General features: G+C 32.9%; 1 protein-coding gene and 1 pseudogene across 1 annotated transcript; both read right to left on the bottom strand.

The window, feature by feature from the left end:
• On the bottom strand, window positions 1-1,578 carry LOC100251244 (protein STAY-GREEN homolog, chloroplastic-like; annotated as a pseudogene).
• Window positions 1,579-5,685: 4,107 nt separating this feature from the next.
• On the bottom strand, window positions 5,686-7,709 carry LOC100265112 (protein STAY-GREEN homolog, chloroplastic). The gene is made up of 4 exons (XM_002282147.5): window positions 6,998-7,709; window positions 6,726-6,899; window positions 6,262-6,429; window positions 5,686-6,165 (listed from the first exon to the last, which is right to left on the bottom strand). Exons 1-4 carry the CDS (start codon window positions 7,115-7,117, stop codon window positions 5,803-5,805), a joined length of 825 nt encoding a protein of 274 aa, XP_002282183.1. The 5' UTR covers window positions 7,118-7,709; the 3' UTR covers window positions 5,686-5,802.
• Between the last annotated feature and the right edge of the window lie 15,854 nt (window positions 7,710-23,563).

The raw sequence follows: 23,563 nt of genomic DNA, 5'->3' as shown, positions 1-23,563 counted from the left end.
TGCACTCTTCCAACATTTCATTTATTTAATGTATCCAAATATGAGAATGGATGAGAAAAGAAACAAGATGTCGATTTCCACTGTCCTTCCCTCCGACCAAACATGTGTTTGGCCTAAACACCAAATTTTATTTACATTTTACAACAAATTTTACGGCAGTAACTCGAGTGCTTGAAAGTAATGAATAGCAACAACCAGACTCTAGAGTCAGGTCATCAGTTCAGATTTGCTGCTGTAAGCGCTTCTGGGTATCATGAGTATTTTCATGGGCGAGATCTTGTGACCATGGGATGAGGCTCATTGATGGGAAGCAACATGTACAGTTCTCAATGCATGGCTCTTCTGGCCTCGATGGTTCCACTTGCCTCATGTTCGGCTGTCCGTCAACCCCACCGCCACCACCACCAGCAGCGGCAGCAGGAGGAGGCGCCGCTGCATTATTGAGCGGCCCCCAGCATTCCACTCTATTGAATTCTGGGAGGTTTGAGTGAAAGTAGACCCAAACCAAAGCTTCCTGTAATTCTGGGTAATTATTGAACAAGTTACTATCCCCATGAACAAAAGCCTTCAAAACCTGTGATATTCGATTATTTTCATCCTTCCGTCAAGAAATTAATTTGTTCACTAAACAACTAGAGGAAACTAAGCCAATACTTGGGAGAATACTGGAAATTTACCACTGGAAGCTCTTTGCAGAAGATGAAGTATCTAAGTTCAGCACACAAATCTAAAAGGAAATGGCCTCCACTCACGTGGCAATGCACATGCAGAGACATCTGGTCTTCCATTCGGCCACCACCTCATCTCTCTGTAATCTGTTGTACCACCCCTGCAACTGCAATTCAGAACTCTAATTATCCTTCATTCTTTCAGTTCTCGTGATCAACTCAACAATGACAACATCAAAATTAGCTAGAAATCCATGCTCTAATTAAACTAACAATAATCCATGTTTGACTCTGTTTTTTTTTTTTTTCCTTATTCTAAGGCCTCTCGGTCAAACCTGTTTTCCTCTGTTTTTGAATTCATTCATACATTCAGATCGACTCATAGACAAATAAGAGAAATAATATTCAAACCCCACAAGCTAAAATCGATAATACCTGAGAGTTGTTTATGGTTTGAGATATAGCCAGAGTGAGTTTAGATGTCATGTCACTATGCGTAAGCGTGTAAATTCTAGGAAGCTTCCCCTGGTGCTTCTTCTCGTCCACTCCCAGAAACAGAACCTCAAGCTTTGAAGCTTCGAAAATCGCTGGACCGAACAGCCTTGCAACCTGATTCAATCAAACCCATCAACTTCACAAGAGAAAACAATACACTGAACCCTTGAAAACTATTCAAAACCACAGAGAAAAAAAAGATACACATACAGGAAAAGCAGGGTGACTCTTCCTAGGTCTTCTTCTAGAGACGAAGCGAGAAATTTGATGTTGAGAGAAAGAAGGTTTGAGCTCAGACGGAAGCACAAGAGCAGTAGTCAAAATAGCCATCCCCCCTGTCTCCTACCTTCTTTGCTGAACACTTCTTCAACCTCGAGTTCTTTTTGCTTCACCCAAATAAATCGACAAATAATAGCTTATAAGAGGGCGAGAGAGACTTTCGTGGGGTATTTGCATATTATGGGCCAATTTTAACTCTCGCAAGCCAGCAACGATCCAAAAATTTTTGTGCTTCACCCAATCTCTTCAATGATACGTCAAATACTCACATGGGAATTCTGATTAATTTGATAGGTATGCCATGTTTCACTAAAATCATATCTACGTCTACCTCAGGGAGTATCCACCCAGTGAATTATTTCATTATTTTATGATCTTAATAGATGTTTCAATCAGGTGATCATATATTTGTCTCATTTTTAAATGTAATGCTTACCTTTTCCAAGCTCATTGCATAAATAATAAAATTACAAACACAATTTCTAAATTATTCAATCAAAATTATAGATTTTGATAATGCTAACAAATTTACTTTTCAAACATTTATTAACTATTACACGTCAATTAGGGGTTGTATATTGAGCATATGTTGGAAAAAAAAAAATCAAATTTCTCACTTACTAACGTTTAGTTATGTAGTTTATGAACCAATTGAACCTACACAATTCTCTAAAATGGTTTCTTCACCAAGACTTGGGATTTATATAAGATTTGATTCTTTATCGATCATAAGATATATATAAAACCCTTGACAAGTAATGTTTTTACAACCATTTTATGGATTGCTAATTACCAAATGCATTTATTGATACAAAAAAAATAACAAAGTCATATATCTCGATTGCAAATATCCTAACACAAATTAATGTCCTTATAAGATACCTAATAAGTGAGTTTAAGATATGTTTGAAGAGTGGTGGACTTGAAGGAAAACTTGGCACTCTAGAAGAGCTTATAAAAATGACTACTCAATCGAAAACTAATGAATCTATAATCCCCAAAGATGCACAAATAAATCACATACCCTTAAAGAAGTAAATATTGAATAAAAAACCTTTGAAAATGTATAAATTGAATAAATAGCCTCTAAAGAGGCACAACTATTTGAAAATAATGAGATCTCAATAAGTTATGTACATACGAGGGAAAATGAGATCAAAAGTATTTTGTTATTAACAATAATTTCGCTTTCCAAGTGGCCTTTAAAATCATAAGAAATGATGAAAATTTTGAACCACAAAATATGGAAAAATCCCAATATAAAAATGATTGGTAAAAATTGGAAAGAAACAGTGTAGACAAAATTAAACTCGTTAATAAAATGAGAAACATTTGGACCTGTAGTCTAAAGACTTGAAGACATAAAGCTTGTCGAGTACAAATAAGTATTTGTATGAAAGCACAATAAGAAAAATGATATCATAAAAAAAAAATGATTAGTAGCATAAGGTTCCTATAGAAACTTTGTATTAACTCATGTAATGATTTAATTATATGATCAATAGTCTATGAAGGACTTAATTTATACTTTATTACATAGCTAATATATATATTAAAATGTCTAAAACAAATAATTTCCCAAAAGATTTAAATTGCATGAAGAAAATAATTTCTTAAAGGATTTAAAATGTATAAAACAAATAATTCCTTAAAAGATTAAAATGTTTGAAGCAAATAATTTTTTGAATAATTTAAATTACCAAAAGCAAGCAATGGAGAGCCTTGCAACACATATGTGATCAAGTTACAATAATCTTTGTATGGATTGAAACAATCTGAATGCATGTGACAGTAAATACCTACAAAAAGACATTGTGTGAATAACCCTATATATATATATGTTCATGCATTTTTATTAAAGAAATTAGAAAGAAAATTTGCAATTATTATAATGGATGTTAATAACGTAAATCTTATTGGGACTCTTGAAGAGCTTACAAGAATAATAAATTATTTGATAAAGGAATTTGAGATGATAGATTTTGAGGAAAAAAATTTGACTCAGATTATAAATAAAGTATTTTCCAATTAGAGTTCAGTATATCAATCAACATACACTAAGAAATTTTTGAAATGTTTTCATATGTATAAAGCAAGTCCTTTAAGTTCTTCAATCACTTAACTTGAAAACTGATTCATTCCACCCTTATGAAAATGACGAAGAATTATTTAGTCCTAAAGTATCATATCTTAAAGTTATTGGTGCACGTATGTATCGTGCCAATTTTAGATGCCCATAGATTGTTTTTTATGTCAATTTATTAACAAGATTCGGTTTTGTTCTAACTCGAAGACATTAAAATGATATCAAACATATATTGTACTATATTCACGAAAATATTGATATGAGTTAATTTTATTCAAGAGAATCAAAGCTATAATTATTTAGATATACAAATGCAGGAGACCCTTTAAATTCATATAAAGTTAGGCCACAAACAAGATCTATATGTGTTTAATTGTGATGATATTATTATTTCATGGAGATATGTCAAATAGACGATGGTGGTCATATCATCAAACCATTAAAAAATACTTACAATTCATGAAACAAGTCATAAATGTATATGGTTAAAATATATGATCTAGCATATTTGGGAATTATGTGGACTCTCATCTATCAAAGGCAATTTGGCAATATTATATGAAGATAATACTACATACATTGAACAAATAGAGGGAAAGATGTTATATTAAATGGGATAAAACCAAACAGATAATTCTTTTATACACATAAACTCCAAAAGATTCGTAAAATTGATATTCAACGAATATGTTCAAGTGATAATCTTGTAAATTTATCTACAAAGTCATTGTCAACCTCAACATTTAAGAGGTTAATACACAAGATTGAAATTCACCAACTCAAGGATATTTTGTAATGATTTAGTATAAGAATATAAGAATGAGGGGGAGCAAGTTTATACAAGGATATTATTAGCATAATGTACTCTTTCTCCCTTCATGAAAGTTTTGTCCCAATGGATTTTATTAGTAAGATTTTTAACAAGGTAGTCCTTATAGACTAAGAGCAACTAAAGAATTATAAGGATATTATCTTTTTTTTTCCATTCGTTAGGTTTTTCCTCTAAGATTTTTTACTAGCAAAGTTTTAATGAGATATATTCAAGTTTTAATGAGATATATTCATCTTAATACCGTGGACATCCAAAGGTAAGTGTTATAAATGCATTCAATATGATGGTGGATGACCACCACCTTCGGACCCCCCCCTGTCCAACCCCCCAACCCTAGGGATGGCAACGGGGCGGGTTTTTTCGGGTACTCGCCCTGCCCTGCCCCTAATGGGACGGGGTTGAAATTTAATAAACGGGTTTTTAACGGGTATGAGATTTTTTTTTTAAACCTGGGACGGGTTCGGGTATTGCCCCGCCCCGCCCCGCCCCGTTTACATATAAAATCAATTTTAAAATTTAATTTAATTTAAAATTTAAAATTAATTTTATTTTACTATTTTTAATATATAGATAATAATAAAAAAAATTAATAAAATAAGTTATAAAAAATATAATAATTTTATTATTTATAAATATATTTATTTTAATGTAATTAAAAATTTTAAAAGCAAATTTTTTTAAAAAAAAGAGGCTAAACGGGGCGGGTTTGGGAATTTCCCATACCTGTCCCGCCCCACCCCGCCCCGTTTAATTTTTTAAACGGGATGGGGATGGGAATTATTTTTAATAAACGGGACGGGGTTGGGATGGGGGCAACCCGTCCCGAACCCACCCCCTTGCCATTCCCACCCAACCCCCCACCCCACCCCACCCCCCAAGAAAAATCTCTTTTGCTCCATTCTCTAATCCTCTCAATTCTTCATTTTTATATATGACAAATATTAGTGGCGGAGCATTGCATATGGACATGGCACTAGACTCCAATGGACCTCACAATTTGAGGAAATCAGATGTTAATAGGGAGAGTATTCGAACTCAACACGTCTTACAGGTTGAGATCTACCGCACAAATATCAAAAAAAAAATCGTGCTTTTATTGTGAACACGATTGTTCCTTTCCTATTGTTATGTGTCAATGTAGTTGGTTTTGGTCCCATCAAACAGCCAGCACAATACCAAAATACGATACTTGGATATGGCCATCATTCAGGGCCCTGAGAAGGCAACTAACAGTATTCTGAAACAGGGAAAGATTGTGCAGTCACGTTGTACAAAGACGATGGTAATGAACAGAGACATATAGCCATAAATGTTCCAACCCACCATGCCGACTAATATGAACCTTTTATTTACATTTTACAACAAATTTTACAGTAGCAATGCAAGTGCTTGAAAATAGTGAATAGCAGCCTACAGACTCTTAAAGAGTAAAGATCATCTGGTCAGGTTTGCTGCCGTAATCCCTTTTGGGTATCATGAATATTTTCATGGGCGAGATCTTGTGACCATGGGATGAGGCTCATTGGTGGGAAGCAACATGTACAGTTCTCAATGCATGGCTCTTCTGGTCTCTCCCATTTGCTTGATGGTTCCACCTGCCTCATGTCCTGGTGTGCCTCCACCCTACCACCGCCAGCACCGGCGGCAGGAGGAGGAGGCGCCGCTGCATTATTGAGCGCCCCCCAGCATTCTACTCTATTGAATTCTGGGAGGTTCGAGTGAAAGTAAACCCAAACCAAAGCTTCCTGTAATTCTGGGTAATTGTTGAGCAGGTTGCCATCTCCATGAACAAAAGCCTTCAAAACCTGTGATTTTTTCATCATTCCGTTAAGAAATTAATTTGTTACACTAAACAACTAGAAGAAACTAAGCCAATACTTGGGAGATTGCTGGATATTTACCACTGGAAGCTCTTTGCAGAAGATGAAGTATCTAAGTTTAGCGCACAAATCTAGAAGGAAATGGCCTCCACTTATGTGGCAGTGCACATGCAGAGACATCTGGTCTTTCACTTTCTTCCATTCTGCCACCACCTCATCTCTTTGTAATCTGTTGGACCACCCCTGCAACTGCAATTCAGAACTCCAATTACCCTTCATTCTTTCAGTTCTTGTGATCAACTCAACCAGGATAAAACATCAAAATTAGCTTCAAATCCATGCTAAACAAACGATAATCCATGTTTGACTCTGTTTTTTTTCGTATTCTAATACCTCTCAGTCAACCCCTGTTTTCCTCTGTTTTTAAATTCATTCATACATCCAGATCGACTCATAAACAGATAAGAGAAATAATATTCAAACCCCACAAGCTAAAATCGATAACAAAACGTCACTTTGATCTGGGTTTCGAGGATCATGATTACCTGAGAGTTGTTTATAGTTTGAGATATAGCCAGAGTGAGTTTAGATGTTATGTCACTATGCGTAAGCGTGTAAGTTCTAGGAAGCTTCCCTGGGTGCTTCTTCTCATCCACTCCCAAAAACAGAACCTTAAGCTTTGAAGCTTCGAAAATTGCAGGACCAAACAGCCTTGCGACCTGATCCAATCAAACCCATCAACTTCACAAGAGATAAAAATACACTGAACCCTTGAAAACTAGTCAAAACCACATAGAAAAAAAAAAGATACACATACAGGAAAAGCAGGGTGACTCTTCTTTGGTCTTCTTCGACAAACGAAGAGAGATCTTTGGTGTGGAGAGAAAGAAGGTTTGAGCTCAGACGGAAGCACAAGAGCAGCAGTCAAAGTAGCCATCTCCCCTCTCTCCTACCGTCTTCGTTAAACTCTCCTTCAACCTCCAAACCCTTGTACTGTGAGCGCAACCCAAATTTAGAAACCAACAAATAAAAACTTACAAGTGGGGACAGAGAGAAACTTTCGTGGGGTATTTGCTCATGGGCCGAGTTTGTAGGTTCGATGTTTTTCTTGCTTTTACGCTATGCCTCTGGCTTTAGCTTTACCTTTAGCTTTAACTTTGCTTACTGAAACCGGCACTGCACCGAGGGCAGCTGGGGCTGTGAAGACCTCAAGTTGAGTTTTAAGTTTTGTTCTCCGAAAAAGAAGGATAAATTGATTGCGTGTCCGCAGATCAGCCTAGGCTACGAGAAGGTTGCTTGTGCACCCACGCCACTTCTCTTCACTCACACGCCTCCTTTTTCCACTGATGTTGAGTTGTTCTTGATATTCATGCCTCGCAATTGGACGGATCTTTCCGGAACATCCAAATTCAACTTCTAATCGATTCATTTCCGAAAGTTAGATTCTTACTTTGACTAATTCGGCCGCTTTCCGACAATTTATATGCCTTCTAACTTTGTAAATCCGATCAATGGAAACAAAAATGATGGAGCTTCAGTTGATGCTCACGTATTCCCAATAAATACAATCATAAAAATTAAGCACTAGAAAAGGACAAATGCTCGCGTCCCTCCCTGGTTCTTTCCATTTTTGTAACTTCATGGACTCCATAAATTACTAGTTTCATCCTTCGTGATTATTTTCTAGGGAAAATTACTAGTTTCCATATGATTATAAAAATAAGTTGTAGAGAGAAGCCCTTTTCTGGGATCGGCTTAAAATTCAATATTATCGGCACCTACTTCAAACAACTTTCTTGAAATCTCTTTTAAATACAAAAAATCAGTGGGTTTTTTTTCTTTTTTTTTTCTCTTAATTTGAAAATTAGATAAAATTATTTTATACAGAATAATAAGTGATATATAAATTTTAATGTAAATTTGAAATATTTGAAAATTGAAAATTCGGGAGGGATTAAAAAGATGAAAGATGGTGTTTATCTTTTAAAATTAAAACTTTTTTTTTTTTTTTACGAAAAGAAATGGCCCCATGGCCGGGCAAACTAAAGGGTGGGTCCCGGATTTGCAGGTAGTAGGTTGGGAGCAGTGGAGGAGCCATGTGGAAATAACCTGTTTGCAACTGCCAAGCCTCCGTCGTCCTCCGGTTCTTTTGGAGTTTTCTACAGAGCCATCACAACTACTCTTCTCTTCTTGCACGTTTCTATTTTCTCTCTGTAGTCTTTTTCTCTTTTCTCTCTCTTTCAAAGGCGCAATATGATGTTTGTCTGTATTGAGAATTATGGCCAATAAAACCCCCTTTCAGAGAAGTAAAATTATTAGAAACCTCACATTTTGTATTTTTTTTATATTTCGAGATACGAGTTTTACCAAATTAATCAGACGGGGATTTGGCTTGGAAGACTTCTTAAGTGGATGAAATAGCGGATTTACTTATTTCACTCGGTAATTACTTGATATGGTTAACTGTGAAATAGATGAGGCGAAGATATGGTGCTAATTTTTAAGCAATTATATGGGTAATATGCTTGTGGATATTAAACAAAATTTGTCATCGTAAAAACTCATCTGTCTCTTGATTATATTATTTTTGTTATTTTAATCTTTATTTCATATTAAAGAGTTTGAAAGAAAAAAGCAATTCAAGAGTTTGAAGTGTAAAGTTTGAAGAAGAGAAGGATTGAAAACTTCAATAAAGATAAGGTTACTTGGTAACCAAAGAGTCTGTTGCCTAAGCCCTAACTTCAAGTCGTTGATGGGAAAGAACATGACCCATAATACTTAATAGCTTATCCAATCACTTCCATTTTATATTTTCTTTCATTCTTAAAGTTATGGATCTTTGATATTTTGTAATGTTTTTAGAATCAAATCGGTAATTGAATTAGAAAAGTTATTGGTTCACGGTTCATTGGTTAAAATGATAGTTGGACCATGGTCTGGTTATGTCGTAAATAATAATTTATATATTATATAAAATTTTAAATAATTATAAGAAATTAAAATTATATATAATTAAAAAATTTAATAATATTTTCTTTTTATATTTGACATATCAAATTAAATGATGAAGAGAAATATAAATATATTAATATTTTAAATTTTATTAAATAGAATATTTATAATATTTAAATATAAAGATATATTTAAAATGAAATTTTTTAATAACATTTAATTTTATTATCATGTCTTTTGTATTTTATTATTTTGAAATTATTATATTAATTAATTTATATTATTTTTGAAATTACATTATATAATTATTATAAAAATAAATGTGAAAGTGTTTTATACCTTTATACAATAAAATTTTGAAAAAAAAAATATTAATTTTGTTATATATTTTTATTTGTAAATATAATATAATGAAGAAACTTCATAGTTTAATGGTTAAACTTCAATTTTTACACTTGAAGGTTCCAACTCAAGGCTTGCAAAATTTTTTTCTTTTCACTAACTAATCCCACATCGAAAATAGATAATATATGTATATATATATAGGGATTGTAAGGCATAAAAGGCAAGCAAAAATCATTAACTTGTAAAACTAAAAATTTATTGGGTTTGATGACAAATGGGTTGAATGAGCTTTTCATAGAGTGATCTGGTTCCCCTAGGAAACGTTATCGTTTTGGTGCAAAATACATCAAAATGTATTTTTGGCTTAAAAAAAAAAAAAAAAAGGTTGAATCGTTCGGTTCGAAGAGAACTAGTCGGTTCATCCGATTCGTCGATCTAACCATCGGTTCAATGAGTTCGATTCTGGTTTAACCCTTTATCGGCTCAATTAACTGAACCGGAACCATAATCAATCGGTCCAAGATATTTTGATTGTCTTTATTACAAAAAGTCAAAATATTACCAAATATTACAAAAATGACCTTCATATTTTCAAAACAAGAAAAATAACTTCTTTTTTTAAATAAAAACACCCTTTGTCAAATTTTTTATACCCATTTCACATCAAAGTAAGGGGGTATTTTGATATTTAGACACCATGTTCATATAATTACCCGCTTATATGATTGAAAAAAGGAGGAAGAAGAATAGTGACTCAGGAGAATATCTCAGCAACACGCATCATTGTAGGAGAGAGTCAGGGCTGAAGAGGAGTCAATGTGTCGAATGCAAAGACAGCCAGAACAGTAGCAAATGGAAGGAGTTGAGATGTTGCGTTCCAGACACTCAATTGTACCCTTAGCCTATCCATACCACACGTTGATGATAGCTCTTACCAAAAGGATTCGTCCTCACTGTTTAGAAAGAAAGTTGACTCAGAATGAAACAACCCGTTCCAACAAAGGAGGGGTGCGATAGAGGGAGCAATTAGATGAGTTGAAACTTGAAAATCAAAGTTGACTCAATGAAAGGGAAAATAGATAATATATGTATATATATATATATATATATAGGGATTGTAAGGCATAAAAGGCAAGCAAAAATCATTAACTTGTAAAACTAAAAATTTATTGGGTTTGATGACAAATGGGTTGAATGAGCTTTTCATAGAGTGATCTGGTTCCCCTAGGAAACATTATCGTTTTGGTGCAAAATACATCAAAATGTATTTTTGGCTTAAAAAAAAAAAAAAAAAAAAGGTTGAATCGTTTGGTTCGAAGGGAACTAGTCGGTTCATCCGATTCGCCGATCTAACCACCGGTTCAATGAGTTCGATTCTGGTTTAACCCTTTATCGGCTCAATTAACTGAACCGGAACCATAATCAATCGGTCCAATTTTTAAACCATGATATTTTGACTGTCTTTATTACAAAAAGTCAAAATATTACCAAATATTACAAAAATGACCTTCATATTTTCAAAACAAGAAAAATAACTTCTTTTTTTAAATAAAAACACCCTTTGTCAAATTTTTTATACCCATTTCACATCAAAGAAAGGGGGTATTTTGATATTTAGACACCATGTTCATATAATTACCCGCTTATATGATTGAAAAAAGGAGGAAGAAGAATAGTGACTCAGGAGAATATCTCAGCAACACGCATCATTGTAGGAGAGAGTCATGGCTGAAGAGGAGTCAATGTGTCGAATGCAAAGACAGCCAGAACAGTAGCAAATGTAAGGAGTTGAGATGTTGCGTTCCAGACACTCAATTGTACCCTTAGCCTATCCATACCACACGTTGATGATAGCTCTTACCAAAAGGATTCGTCCTCACTGTTTAGAAAGAAAGTTGGCTCAGAATGAAACAACCCGTTCCAACAAAGGAGGGGTGCGATAGAGGAGCAATTAGATGAGTTGAAACTTGAAAATCAAAGTTGACTCAATGAAAGGGAAAATTGTTCGTGACTTTGTGAACCAAATTATTGGGTCTGGTAAATAGTCCATTTACCAGTGACAAACATAGCCCCAGGATTTACGTTCTCAAAATTCCTTACTTATGATGGAGAGACCCTGTCCTCCATTTAATGCATTACTCATGATTTTGATGGAAGGAAATAACATATTTCTTTGCAAGATATTTCTACAAGTCCACAAAGGCCAACATTGGTGATTTTGTTCCTAGGTACCAGTTTTATCTCCCAGAATTTGCTATTCTTGAGGATATACAGGAGATGCAAGTGAAAACTATGATAATGCCATAGTAAGAATTTCCTTTAAAAGGGAATTGCTGGCAAATTCAAATTTTTTTATTTTCATTGTAATGCATATAAACTTCTCTTAGAGGAAAACTAGGTATGGTCAAATTTGATTTTTTCTTTTTTCTTTTTGTTATTGATTTGAAGAATGATGCAAGTACAATATTTATTTTGTCATCTAACTCTTTCTTTCTTAGTTGTTAATCAAAGACTAGGATATCTTGAGCTTAATTTAAGTCTTAACTTGATTTAGTTTTTTTAGTCTTTACATGACTCAGGTCCTGTCTTAATTTTGTCTTCGGTATGATTTAGACCTTGACTTGACTTGACTTAAACCTAGTGTGACTTAGGCCTTGGCGTGCTAGAGCCTTGATTGAGTTAGGCCTTCACATGGCTTAAGATTTAACTTGACTTAAACAATGTTGAATTATGACATGAGCAACTTGATCTTATATCAAATAAATCTTTTTTAGATTTAGATTTAAAAGCTTGAAACTTGAAGTTTTGAAAATCATGACAATTGAAGACGGTTTGAGGAAATTAGATATTTGTTGAAATCTCCTTTGAAGATTTCAAAAAGCTTTGAATCTCTTTGAAGAGTTCTACTCTAACTTTAGATAGGCTTTTTAATCTTTGAAAATTTTATTCCTTAAGTAAATATAAAGGGAGACTTAAAAAATTTATATTTAATAGTCTTAATCCATTGAAATATTGGTAGTATTTAATTTATTTCTTAATATGACTTGATAATTACTTTTTCCTTTGTCAAATTTACCATCTTTTGTTTATTCCAATAATTCCTTTAATTGTTACATACATATATACATACATACATTTATATATATATACATGTAATCTTGTCTTTGTGTGGGGCTCATGCTATATATGGTATTATTTTATTTATAAAAATTTATGAAAGTATTTGATATAAAGTGTTATATTTTGTCTTTCTAGTGTTGCTATAAAAAAAAGTTAGAAAATATGGAGGAGACGTTTACTAAAGCTTACAAGTATGCAAGTTTACAGGATATGGCAACCTCTATGCGTCGGGTAATTGTGACTGCCAACCTTAAAGTAAGGAAGGCTAATAGAACTTGAGGAAGTTTTCAAAAGTGAAATATCAATGCATGGAACAATCCATCAATTCCACAAAGAGTATTAAGACTCAAATTTGATACCCTAAGCCAATTTTCACCAATATAATGACAACATATATGCAAATCTTCAAAGAAATATTGTAGTTTCCAAATTTTAGATAGTTTCATATCTAAAAGAGGTCCTACTAACAAAGTCATTGGGTTCATTGAAAAATAAATACCCTAGGGGTTGGGGTAGGGGGGAAGAGCCCAACTAGATAACATTGGACCACAAACAGTTGTAGTTAACTTCTTGATAATGGACATGCCATCACCTTGCAATGTGATGCTCAAGGGATGATTATTTCTTAATTGTCAAGGGGACTATAGTCATTAACTTAGCTAATTGTTTGGTTGATGGACAAGTAAGTTCTTTGAGAAGGGAAATATTATCATCAACAAAAGTCTAAAGTCTAAGTGATCCAAAATATTAGGTAGATAACATGAAGGGGATAAATCTAGAAGCGGTCATGCACAAACTAACTGTGGATTCATAGGTAACCTCACTTTAGATAAATAATATGCTTTAGATATGCAACAAAATGTTAATCAAGTTCAAAGACTTTTATAAGTTGGATTTATTAAGGAAGCTTACTAGCTTACTTGGTTATTCAACACTACCGTTTTCCCCTAAAAAATAATGGAAAATGGAAAGTATGTGTAAAATGCTCAAATTCAAATAAAGCTTATTTGAAAGATTGTTTCTCACTTCCACATATTGATCAATTGGAGAATGAAACAAGAAGTTAGCAGCCACCTGGTTTTGTCCATACTAAAGAATTCCATCTTATTTGCAAGATTCACAAAGCATTATACGGGTTAAAACAAGCTCCTCGGGCCTGGTTAATTTGAGAAGTTTGCAATAGCCCTATATTCCTTTCAATTTCTTTTTACTAGGTCAAATCAATTTTTGTTTATAAGGACCACATCACAACATGCTACCTATGTTTTAGTATATGTACATGGTATACTAGTAATCAAAAGTGATGCTTAAATTGTCTCAACTTTGATAACGAACTTGTATAAGGAATTTGCTCCAAAAGATTTAGGAGTTGTCAATTGCTTCTTGGGAATACAATTAAAGCAACCTACAAATAATATGCATTAAAGTATATCACAGACTTGTTGTACAAAGCTAAAATGCAATATGTTAAGCCTTTATCCATGTCAATGACAAGTAGGCTTCAATTGTCTAGATTCAGCAATCCTCTAGTTGCATATCCCTAGTTGTATAAATCAATTGTTGGACCATTGTAGTGTATGACAATAACTAAGCCTAGAATCTCTTGCATTGTAAACAAGGTTTGTCAATTCACATCTAACCCTTTAGAAAGCTCATTGGAAGGTTGTCAAAAGGATCTTGAGGTATCTAAGAGGTACATTGAACTATGGTTTGCATTTCAAAACATCAACTGTGCTTGAATTGGCAGGATTTTGTGATGGTGATTAGGGCTCAAACCCTAGTGATAGATGCTCAATATCTAGTTTTTGTGTTTATTTGAGATCTAACTTGATTACTTGGAATTCAACGAAACAGTATACTATTTTAAAGTCAAACGCAAAAGTCAAGTATTGGAGTTTCATTAATCTAGTAGAAAAGCTTTTTAGATTTAATCATTACTTATAGAGCTTAGAATTCATATACCACAATTACCAGTAATTTGGTGTGATCATATTAGTACAATCAGACTTACTACTAACCCTATTTTACATGTCAGAACCAAGCACATCCAGCTAGATTTATACTTTGTTTGCAAAAGAAGATTGTAAAAACAAGTTGTTCGCGTAAGAGTATTGTAAAAACAAGTTGAGGTTAGATATGTACCATGTTTGAACCAAATAGCAAACATTCTAACCAAGACCATCTCAAGTGTTAGGTTTTTGAATTTGAGAAACAAACTCAAAGTAAAAGATCTCTCTAAGAGGCTATAACCATGGGTGTGTATTATTTTTCCATCAGCTGAATAAAGAAACTATTATAAAGATAAAAAAAAATTACTAGTTTCATCCTAATTATATTAGTAGCTTTGTGATTATTTTCTAGGAAATTTTTTGGGTTTTAGCCATGGAGAGTTCTAAAGTATTGTTTATTCACTATGGTCCCTTATTTTATATATTTTAAAATGTAAACATATGAGTTCAAAATAAAAATTTTGATAAAATGATTTTATAGTTTTGAAACAAAATATTAATGTCATCTTGGTAAAAATAAGAATTAATTAGTTAAAAGTGATGAAAATATCTCAAATTTGTAAATCTAACATTTCTTACTTTTGAACTTGAAAAGTAACTAATTTTTAACATAAATGTCTTTTAAATTTTCTATTATTTAAATATATGTTTTAAAAAATACAGTTATTTTTGTAAGAAAAAAGTGAGGGAATTTTTATCCAAAATAGATGTTTTTTAGGTTGTAAAAAAATAGAGGACTAAATTTACAAATTGGGAAGGATTTGTCATTTTAATCAAATAACCCTAAAAATAATGATAAAAGTAAATAGACAAGAAGAATTTTTCTTAGACTGATTTAAAAATTTCTACTACGGTCACCTACTTCAAACAACTTTCTTGAAATATCTTTTAATACAAAAATGCATATTTTTTTATTTCTTAAATTTGTAAATTAGATAAAACTCTTTTATACAGAATAATAATAAGTAATATGTAAATCTTGTTCTAAAATGTGAAATATTTAAAAAATGAAAATACAAGGGAGATTAAAGAGATGCAAGATACTTTTTTGGTGTTTATTTTTTAAAATGAAAAACGTTTTTGTTTTTTCTTGATGATGATGACCAAGATGAAGAAGAAAACGGGGTCATGGTTCTGGACGTGGTCAATTTTAGGATCTAGGGCTAGGTTTTGGAAGAAGAGGGTAGGGAGCAGGGGAGGGCCCTCGTGGAGACAACCGGTTTACAACTACCAAGATTACATGCACTTGCACTTCTTTTGGAGTTTTCTGTATAGAATATTCATCACAACCACTCTTCTATTCTTACACTTTTCTATTTTCTCCTGCCTCCGAAATCCTAACTTTAAGTCCCTTCATGGAGAAAAACATGACCCATACAACTTATTACTTATCCAATCACTTCCATGCTCCCTCTCCATTCTAGATTTTCTTTCAAACTTTCTTAAAATAATGGATATTTGATATATTTTGATTGCCTTTAATATATATATATATAGTTGATTTAATGTTTTTTACCCCTACTGTTTAAAAAGGCAAGTAGGGGCAAACCATTGAGGATTGCCAAAGCTTGAAGGATGTAATAGAAATGTATTCGAGGAAGGAACAACACAACTTTTTATCATGAAAGAAGAGGACAAATATTGTAAAGTGAGGGTTCTTGATAAGAATGCATGTAGAATTATCACTTATGGAAGTATGAAGAAGGGTTCTTTTAGTCATCCATGGAACAGAAAATGTGCAAAATGCTTTACATGGGAGGTTTCATCAAAGTTTCCCAAGAATGAATGGCCTTCAATAGGTTAACCACATTAGAGTAAGATGTAGTCGATGAGAATTCTCCAACCTTGTTAGGATAGCCTAGTCTTCTAGGTGACCTTAGATGGTGTTGTTATTCAACCACATAATGTTGCCTTGGTAGAAATATTGTCCATGGAAAAATGTGAGGTTAAAAGAATCCAAACTAATTTAGGGAATTCGGATGATATATTTTTCTTGTCCACTATGAATAGGGTAGGCATCCTTAGTTCCCAATAAGGAGGTGGTAGAAACATTGTCATTAGGTTTAATGAAGAATAAATAAATATGCTAGAGAAGTTAGCCCAACTAGTTAGCAATGGGCCACAAATAGTTGTAGTTAACTTCTTGATAATGAATATGTCATCACCTTGCAATGTGATATCACCTACTACAGAGAAGTCTTTCCCTCCTTTGAAATGGTGAGTCACGCCCTTGAAATTTAAGGCCCTTTATAAAGGGGTTTAAGTCATCGATTCCAATCCGATGATCAGGCTTTCCCACCGCCTCCCCCCCACCACCCCTCCCCACAAGCAAGGAGCGAGAGAACATGAATCAATCACTCTATGGTACAAGCAATTTCCTTATTTGATGTTTTGTTTGTGTTAGCTAATTGTGTTTGGAATAATTAGGGACAAGACCCCGAAATCAATAGACTTTGTCAAAATGCTTTGAGTTCCATTAAGAACTACCTCCATAGGCGTATGTCGGAGCTTCTTTGACTTGAGGAAAATCCACTTCCAAATGATTGGACGCAATTGGCCTTTTGCCAAGAAGTTTAGATTAATTAATTAAAGGCAATCCCTTCAACTTATTATTAGAAGTTGTTTTTCCTTGTAAATCATAGGGTCATGAAGATATTGAGACACTAATTCAAAGTAAAGAAGTGTTATTGGGCACCTTTGTAAGGATCATTCGAGAAATTGGAAATAGGAGCATGAGAGTTGTAGAGTTATAGCAGTTATAGTAGTGAGAAAGAGGGATAATTTTTTCTTAGCTTTTGAGGAGACTAAAGTCGTTAACTTAATTGGTTAATTGTATAGTTGATGGACAAGTAGGTTATTTAAGAAGGGAAATATTGTTATCAATAGAAGTACTCAAGTTTGAGTGATCCAAACTAATTGCTTTGAAGGAATTTCAAAATGTACTTGCCTAGGAGGTAGGCAACATGAAGAGGATAAATCTAGACGTGGCCATGCACAAACTAACCGTGGATTTGTAGGTAAACCCAGTTTAGAAAAAGATAAGATGATGTGCTTTAGATATGCAACAAAATGTTAATTGGGAGGTTCAAAAACTTTTATAAGTTGGATTTATTAAGGAAGTTCATTACCTTACTTGGTTATCCAACACCACTAGTGTCCCAAAAAATAATGGAAAATGAAAAGCATATATGGACTACTCAAATTTAAATAAAGCTTCTTTGAAGGATTGTTTCCCACTCCCACGGATTGATCAATTAGTGGATGAAACAACTAGTTATCAAAAGTTGTCTGTTATGGATACATAGTTAGGCTACAACCATGCAAATCGAACATTTTTCAAATGGAATATTACTCCATCAGTGGATATATATATATATATATATATATATATATATATAGAGAGAGAGAGAGAGAGAGAGAGAGAGAGAGAGAAGTTTTGAAATACTTTCATATGGACAAATCACATCTACTTGGCTCCTTTATATCTTTTCACTCACTTGAAATGGATAAGGACTCGTTTCATCCTAAAAAGGGAAATGAAGAATTACTTGGTTAAAAAATATCATACCTTGATGCAATTGGACACCGATATATCTTGTAAATTATACACAATCAAATATAATATTCTCTATAAGTTTTCTGACAAGTTATGTCTACATCAACTTGAAGACACTAGAACAAGGTAAACATAAATTGTAATATCTTCTTGGAACAAGTAATTTGGACTTATTTATTCAAAAGAATCGGAATTGTAGATGTTTGAATATGTAGATGTTGGATATTTTTCAAATTCTCATAAAGCTTGAGATCAAATAAGATGTATATTTGCTTAGTGAAGATCAGTGAAGCAAACAATAATAATCATCACCACAAATATTTTAAAAACACTCATGATCTATGAAATAAGATAGTGAATGTGTATAATTAAGTTTTATGATCCAATATATTTAGGAGTCATAAATTTTCTTTAAATACAACCAATAATATTAGATGAAGATAGCAATATATGTACTACACAAGTCAAAGAATAATATAATAAAAGTCATCAACCAAACACACTTCACCAAAGTTCTTCAATGCATTAAGCTTTTGAGATTAGCATTCAATATATAAGATAATTTAGCAAATGTATTTACAAGTGTTCTATCCATGGATTAAAATTTCGAAATCCATTGGTGATGTTTTGCTAAAAAAAATGGAGTTGTCATGGACTTCGATGCAAAAACACAAAGAAATGTACCAAAGTCCAGCAGCTGCATTTCTTTAAAAAATCCCAAGTTTCAACGCCTCTAAGCAAAGCATGTAGAGACATATTTATTTTTAAAAAAATAAAAATTAATGAGAGAGGCTTGGGAATTAGTGAGTGAAGGAGGAATGCCATTGCCATCTAATCATCTTGGCTCCATATTACTTATTCCATACATCCATTCATATGGTATCAATTGGCAAAAAGGGAAGAAAGGGACACCTAAATTTGTAAATCCAATCGTTATCATGTTTTTAACTTGAAAAATAATGCTCTTTAATATTGTATGTAATTTTTTTTATAAAAAAAAATATATATATCGTTATAAGAAAAAATAAGGGTATTTCTATCAAAAAGAGGGGAAAAAATAGAAGATTAGATTTACAGATTGAGAGTCATTTCATTCCTTTTAATCAAATAACCTATACATATGCTCTATTTTAAATACATATTAAAAAAATTAGTTATTAATTATCTTTTTCAAATTCTAATAAATCTATTGCTCAAAATATAAACATAATAATCTTCTAAATATTTTTTTGCATTTTTTATAATTATAAAAAAAAAACACAAAATTATAAATATTTTTAAATAAAAATAATTATGCATATATTTTTGTTTCTTTTATTTTTTATAAATATATTCAAACTATATAGATCAAAATAATTATACATATAGTGTTGTTTCTTTTATTTTCTTAAATACATTCAAATTATATAGATCAAAATTTTATTATTAAGTGTATTTTTTAATACTACATATTGTTCTTTAAAGTTAAAAATTTTATCATATATTATTTTTTTAATAAAATAAGTTTAATGTATATCATTATTTGTTTTATCCTTTTTGAAAATTTTCTTAAAATTTTTATAAGTTTTGATCAATTTTCATTGAGGCGATGTTTTTTATTTGAACTTCCATTTGATAGTTTTTAATATTTCTTTAAAATCAAACTACTGATATTTCTATAATTTTTTATATTTAATCTTTGACTCTATCTACTACAATATTTAAATAATAATAAAAAACAAAAAAACTGATACATAATATTGAAATACAACTATTCAAATATCTCCAAACTAAGGTACTAAAGAAATCATAATCCATCTATATGAGACGAGCTTTCCAAAATTGATGTCATTGTATTGTACTCTCCTTAGTTTTACTCAATGTTTTTAGAATCGGACCGGTCATCGAACCGAAAAAATTATCGATTCATGGTTCACTAATCGAACTGACAGTTGAACCGGTGACGTCATTGATATATATTTTTATATATTAATAAAATTAATAAATAAAAATAATAAATTCTATCTAAATTTTGACAGCATCTATCATGTTTTTTAATTTTTTTCATAAAATTTTTTATCTATAGTTGTGTGGACCCCGCATTTCGATTCAATGCGTTTCCCACTCGATGGCGAGCTCGATTTTTATTTGAAAATTTGATTTATATTGATTATGAAAATGACTTGGAGTCGCCACTTATTTTTGTTTTATTTTTAAAGGGTAAACAAAATAAGAAAGAAAAACCCTAAGTGTGACTCCTTATTTTGGAAAAGGTGGTCTGTGAAAAACCGGATCGGGTTCGGGGGTCAGGTTACTTATCAGGAAGGTACGGTAAAAACCGTAGCACCCTTCTAAGTCCCTAAAAACGGGTCTCTACTAATAAAATGAAGCAATCATGACAATTGATGAGGAAATCAATGAATACTCAGAGTGATCATGGACACGTGAGAATTTAAACATGCATATCGAAAATGACCAGAGTGGATGTAGATGCGTACCTGGGCAGTGATCCATGAAGCGCTATCAAGAAGTGACGTTAGTGCACAATTAAGAAATAATAGCATGCACGTCGTAGAGCAGGATAAATAAATAGCGCGTGACAAACAAATCAATCAATCATAAAATCACGTATGTGGGACCCCCACCAAAGCCCGATTGATCTTGCACGAATTAATCTCACAAATTCCATTGTTCTGAAATTATGAAAATGACATTCACGCTTATATAAAATTAAGAGAAAAAGAAGATTATTTGAAAACCAAAGTGGAATTAAAATTGTTCGAGTGAAAACTGGATTTTTGAAATTTATTTGAAAATTGAAGTCCCGAAGATTATCTGATAATTGGAGCCTTGGGAATTGAATTTAAGAATGGGAAAAAGAAATTGGAATTTTTTTTAAAAGGATTTGAGAATTGGTGTCTTGAAAATTAAATTTAAGAATTGGAACTTTGAAAATTAAATTTTAAAGAAATTGGAAATCTTAAAATTATTTGAGAAGTAAAAATTGTGAAAATTAAATTTAAAAATTTGAGTTTTAGAAACTAAATTTAAAAGAAATTTGAATTTTGGAAATTATGAGAATTTGAATTTTGAAAATTAAATTTAAGAATTGGAGTTTTAAAAATTAATTTTTGAAAGAAATTGGAGTCTTGAAAATTGAATTTACGAATGAGAATTTTGGAAGTTATTTAAATGTTGAATTTTTTAAAAATAAACAAATAAATAGGTGAGTAAAATGATAATGATTAAATAAATTGATATGAAAATTGGAATTTAGATTTAAAAAATGGAAATTTATACAATTATTTGAAGATAAAAGTTTTGGGAATTAAAATTTTGGAAAATTAAAATAAATAAATAAAGATAGAGAATTAAAATGGAATGTTGGTGCACACGCGTGAAAGGAAAAAAAACAAAGGCAATTTAAGTGGGGGAAAACAGTGAAAATAAATAAATAAATAAATTGGGTTAGGTGGCTGCACAAGAGAATGGGAAGAATGGAAATGAGTTGACCAAGTTGGGGCCCTCATTCCAAGCTTCACTTCTCCACGTGTTCAACTCCCTCTTGTTCTCCTCCCTTCCTCTTAGTTTCTTCCTTTCTCTCAAAACCGCTCCTCCATGGACATAACCCACACGAACCAGCAATAATAATAAGGGAATTCACAGCTCATTTTTGGTAAAGGCCACTCAGCATTTTCCGTCCCTAGCCTCACAACCCAACAATGAACTCACCAATTTAAAATAACATGTATGGCAGAAAAAAAAAATGCTGGGTAATATGAAGCATATGAACCCATATATGTTATAGCCTCAAGTGAAATCACAGAAAATGAGAAAATGGCATAGCAATCACATTCAAATGGTGAATGAAAGCTAAAACAACAAGGCAAATGCATGAATGTGAAAATATAATGAAAACATGAACAGAAGAAGAAAAAAAAAAAAACCACAGAGCACGCACCTAGAAAGCTCTTCTCCAGCAAAAAATCCGTGAGAAAACCCCTCAGTTCTTCCCTTCCCCCTTTCTCATTTTCTCTCCTTCTTCTTCAAGCTTCACTCCCTCAGATCCCCGGAACCCGCTAGCCACCCCTCTCTTTTTTCCTTCTATCTCTTTTTCTCCAGCCGATTCCTACCTTCCCGGGCAAGCCATTACCTGCTTCCCTGTTCATCTCTCAGCAGGTATGGGCTCCTCCAACTCCAGCATGGCCTCTGCCACGTCTCTTTCTCCCCCTCCCATCTGGTGGTCCCCCCTTTGTTTAAAAGAGAAATGCCCAGAAGAGAGAAAAAAACTCTCCCCCCCGGGCCCCTCATAAAAGGGGGTCTACAAGTTGTCCATCAACCCAATATTTTCAATAATTTCAATAAATTAAAATGTCAATATGTAATAAATAAAACAAAAATAAATATAAAATAAATATAAAATTTTTAAAAACTAAAATGGAAGTTCCAATCGTGGGGTGATGGAGGGGAGGAGAGACAGAGAGAAAATTAAATTTTAAAAAACTAAAATGGAAGTCAACTTTTCCAGAGGGGGGATGGGAGAGAGAGAGAGAGAGAGAGAGGAGCTTTCCAAGGGTAGGGGGAACTTCCAATGGGAGGGCTCTTTGCCAAAAGTGGGGAGTTTTCAAGTCCGCCGCCGGGGTGGGGTGACGGGATTTGCATTAGGTGCTGCCGAGGTTGGGAAGGCTTTTTAGCGCGCGGTGGAGGAGGTGGGATGGGGTTGGTGCTGCCAACGGATGATGCTCCAAGCGATAGTGGAGGTACCGTTGTCGACTGGACGATGCTCCAGGTGACAGTAGGGGTACCAATCGCATGGGAAAGGGGGAAGGGGGAAGGAAAATGAAATGTTGGGGCCAGAGAAAACCAACCGGTTCGTCCGATTCGTCAGTCAAACCGACTAGTTCAAACAGTTCAATGGCTTCCTGGTCCAATTGGCCGGACTGGATCGAAACCGTGACCGATCGATGATCGGATCGACCGGCCCTGTCCGATTTTTAAAATCATGGTTTTGCTAGTAATGTTTTGGGTTATTTGGTTAAAGAGGCTAAAATAACACCCATATTTGCAAAATTAACTCATCCCTCAAAAAGCATAAAAAATGACACAATTAGGACAAAACTGCCCTTTCGTATTGTTTCCTCCAAAACAACTTTCCCTCTATTTTATAGATTATTTTTTTTGCTTTTTTTATTTTGCCATCTTTTTGCTCTTTTCTCTTTGATCCTTTACTGTATAGAGAAAAAACCCAAGTTTTCATTATTCTTTCACCAACTCTTCATTGTTTACCACGACAAGATATTAAGAGTTGTAAGTAACCGATATTATTTTTTTTATATTATCATTTTTTTTTTCTATTTCATCTATAACAAGGAAATTTAAAATCTCGATTCACCATTACAAGTAAAAAACAGAGACTCCACCG

The sequence above is a fragment of the Vitis vinifera genome, chromosome 2, assembly GCF_030704535.1.
Source record: "Vitis vinifera cultivar Pinot Noir 40024 chromosome 2, ASM3070453v1".
Classification (NCBI taxonomy): domain Eukaryota; kingdom Viridiplantae; phylum Streptophyta; class Magnoliopsida; order Vitales; family Vitaceae; genus Vitis; species Vitis vinifera.
The sequence above is the reverse complement of the archived record's forward strand: the minus strand, read 5'-3'. Positions and strand labels throughout refer to the sequence as shown.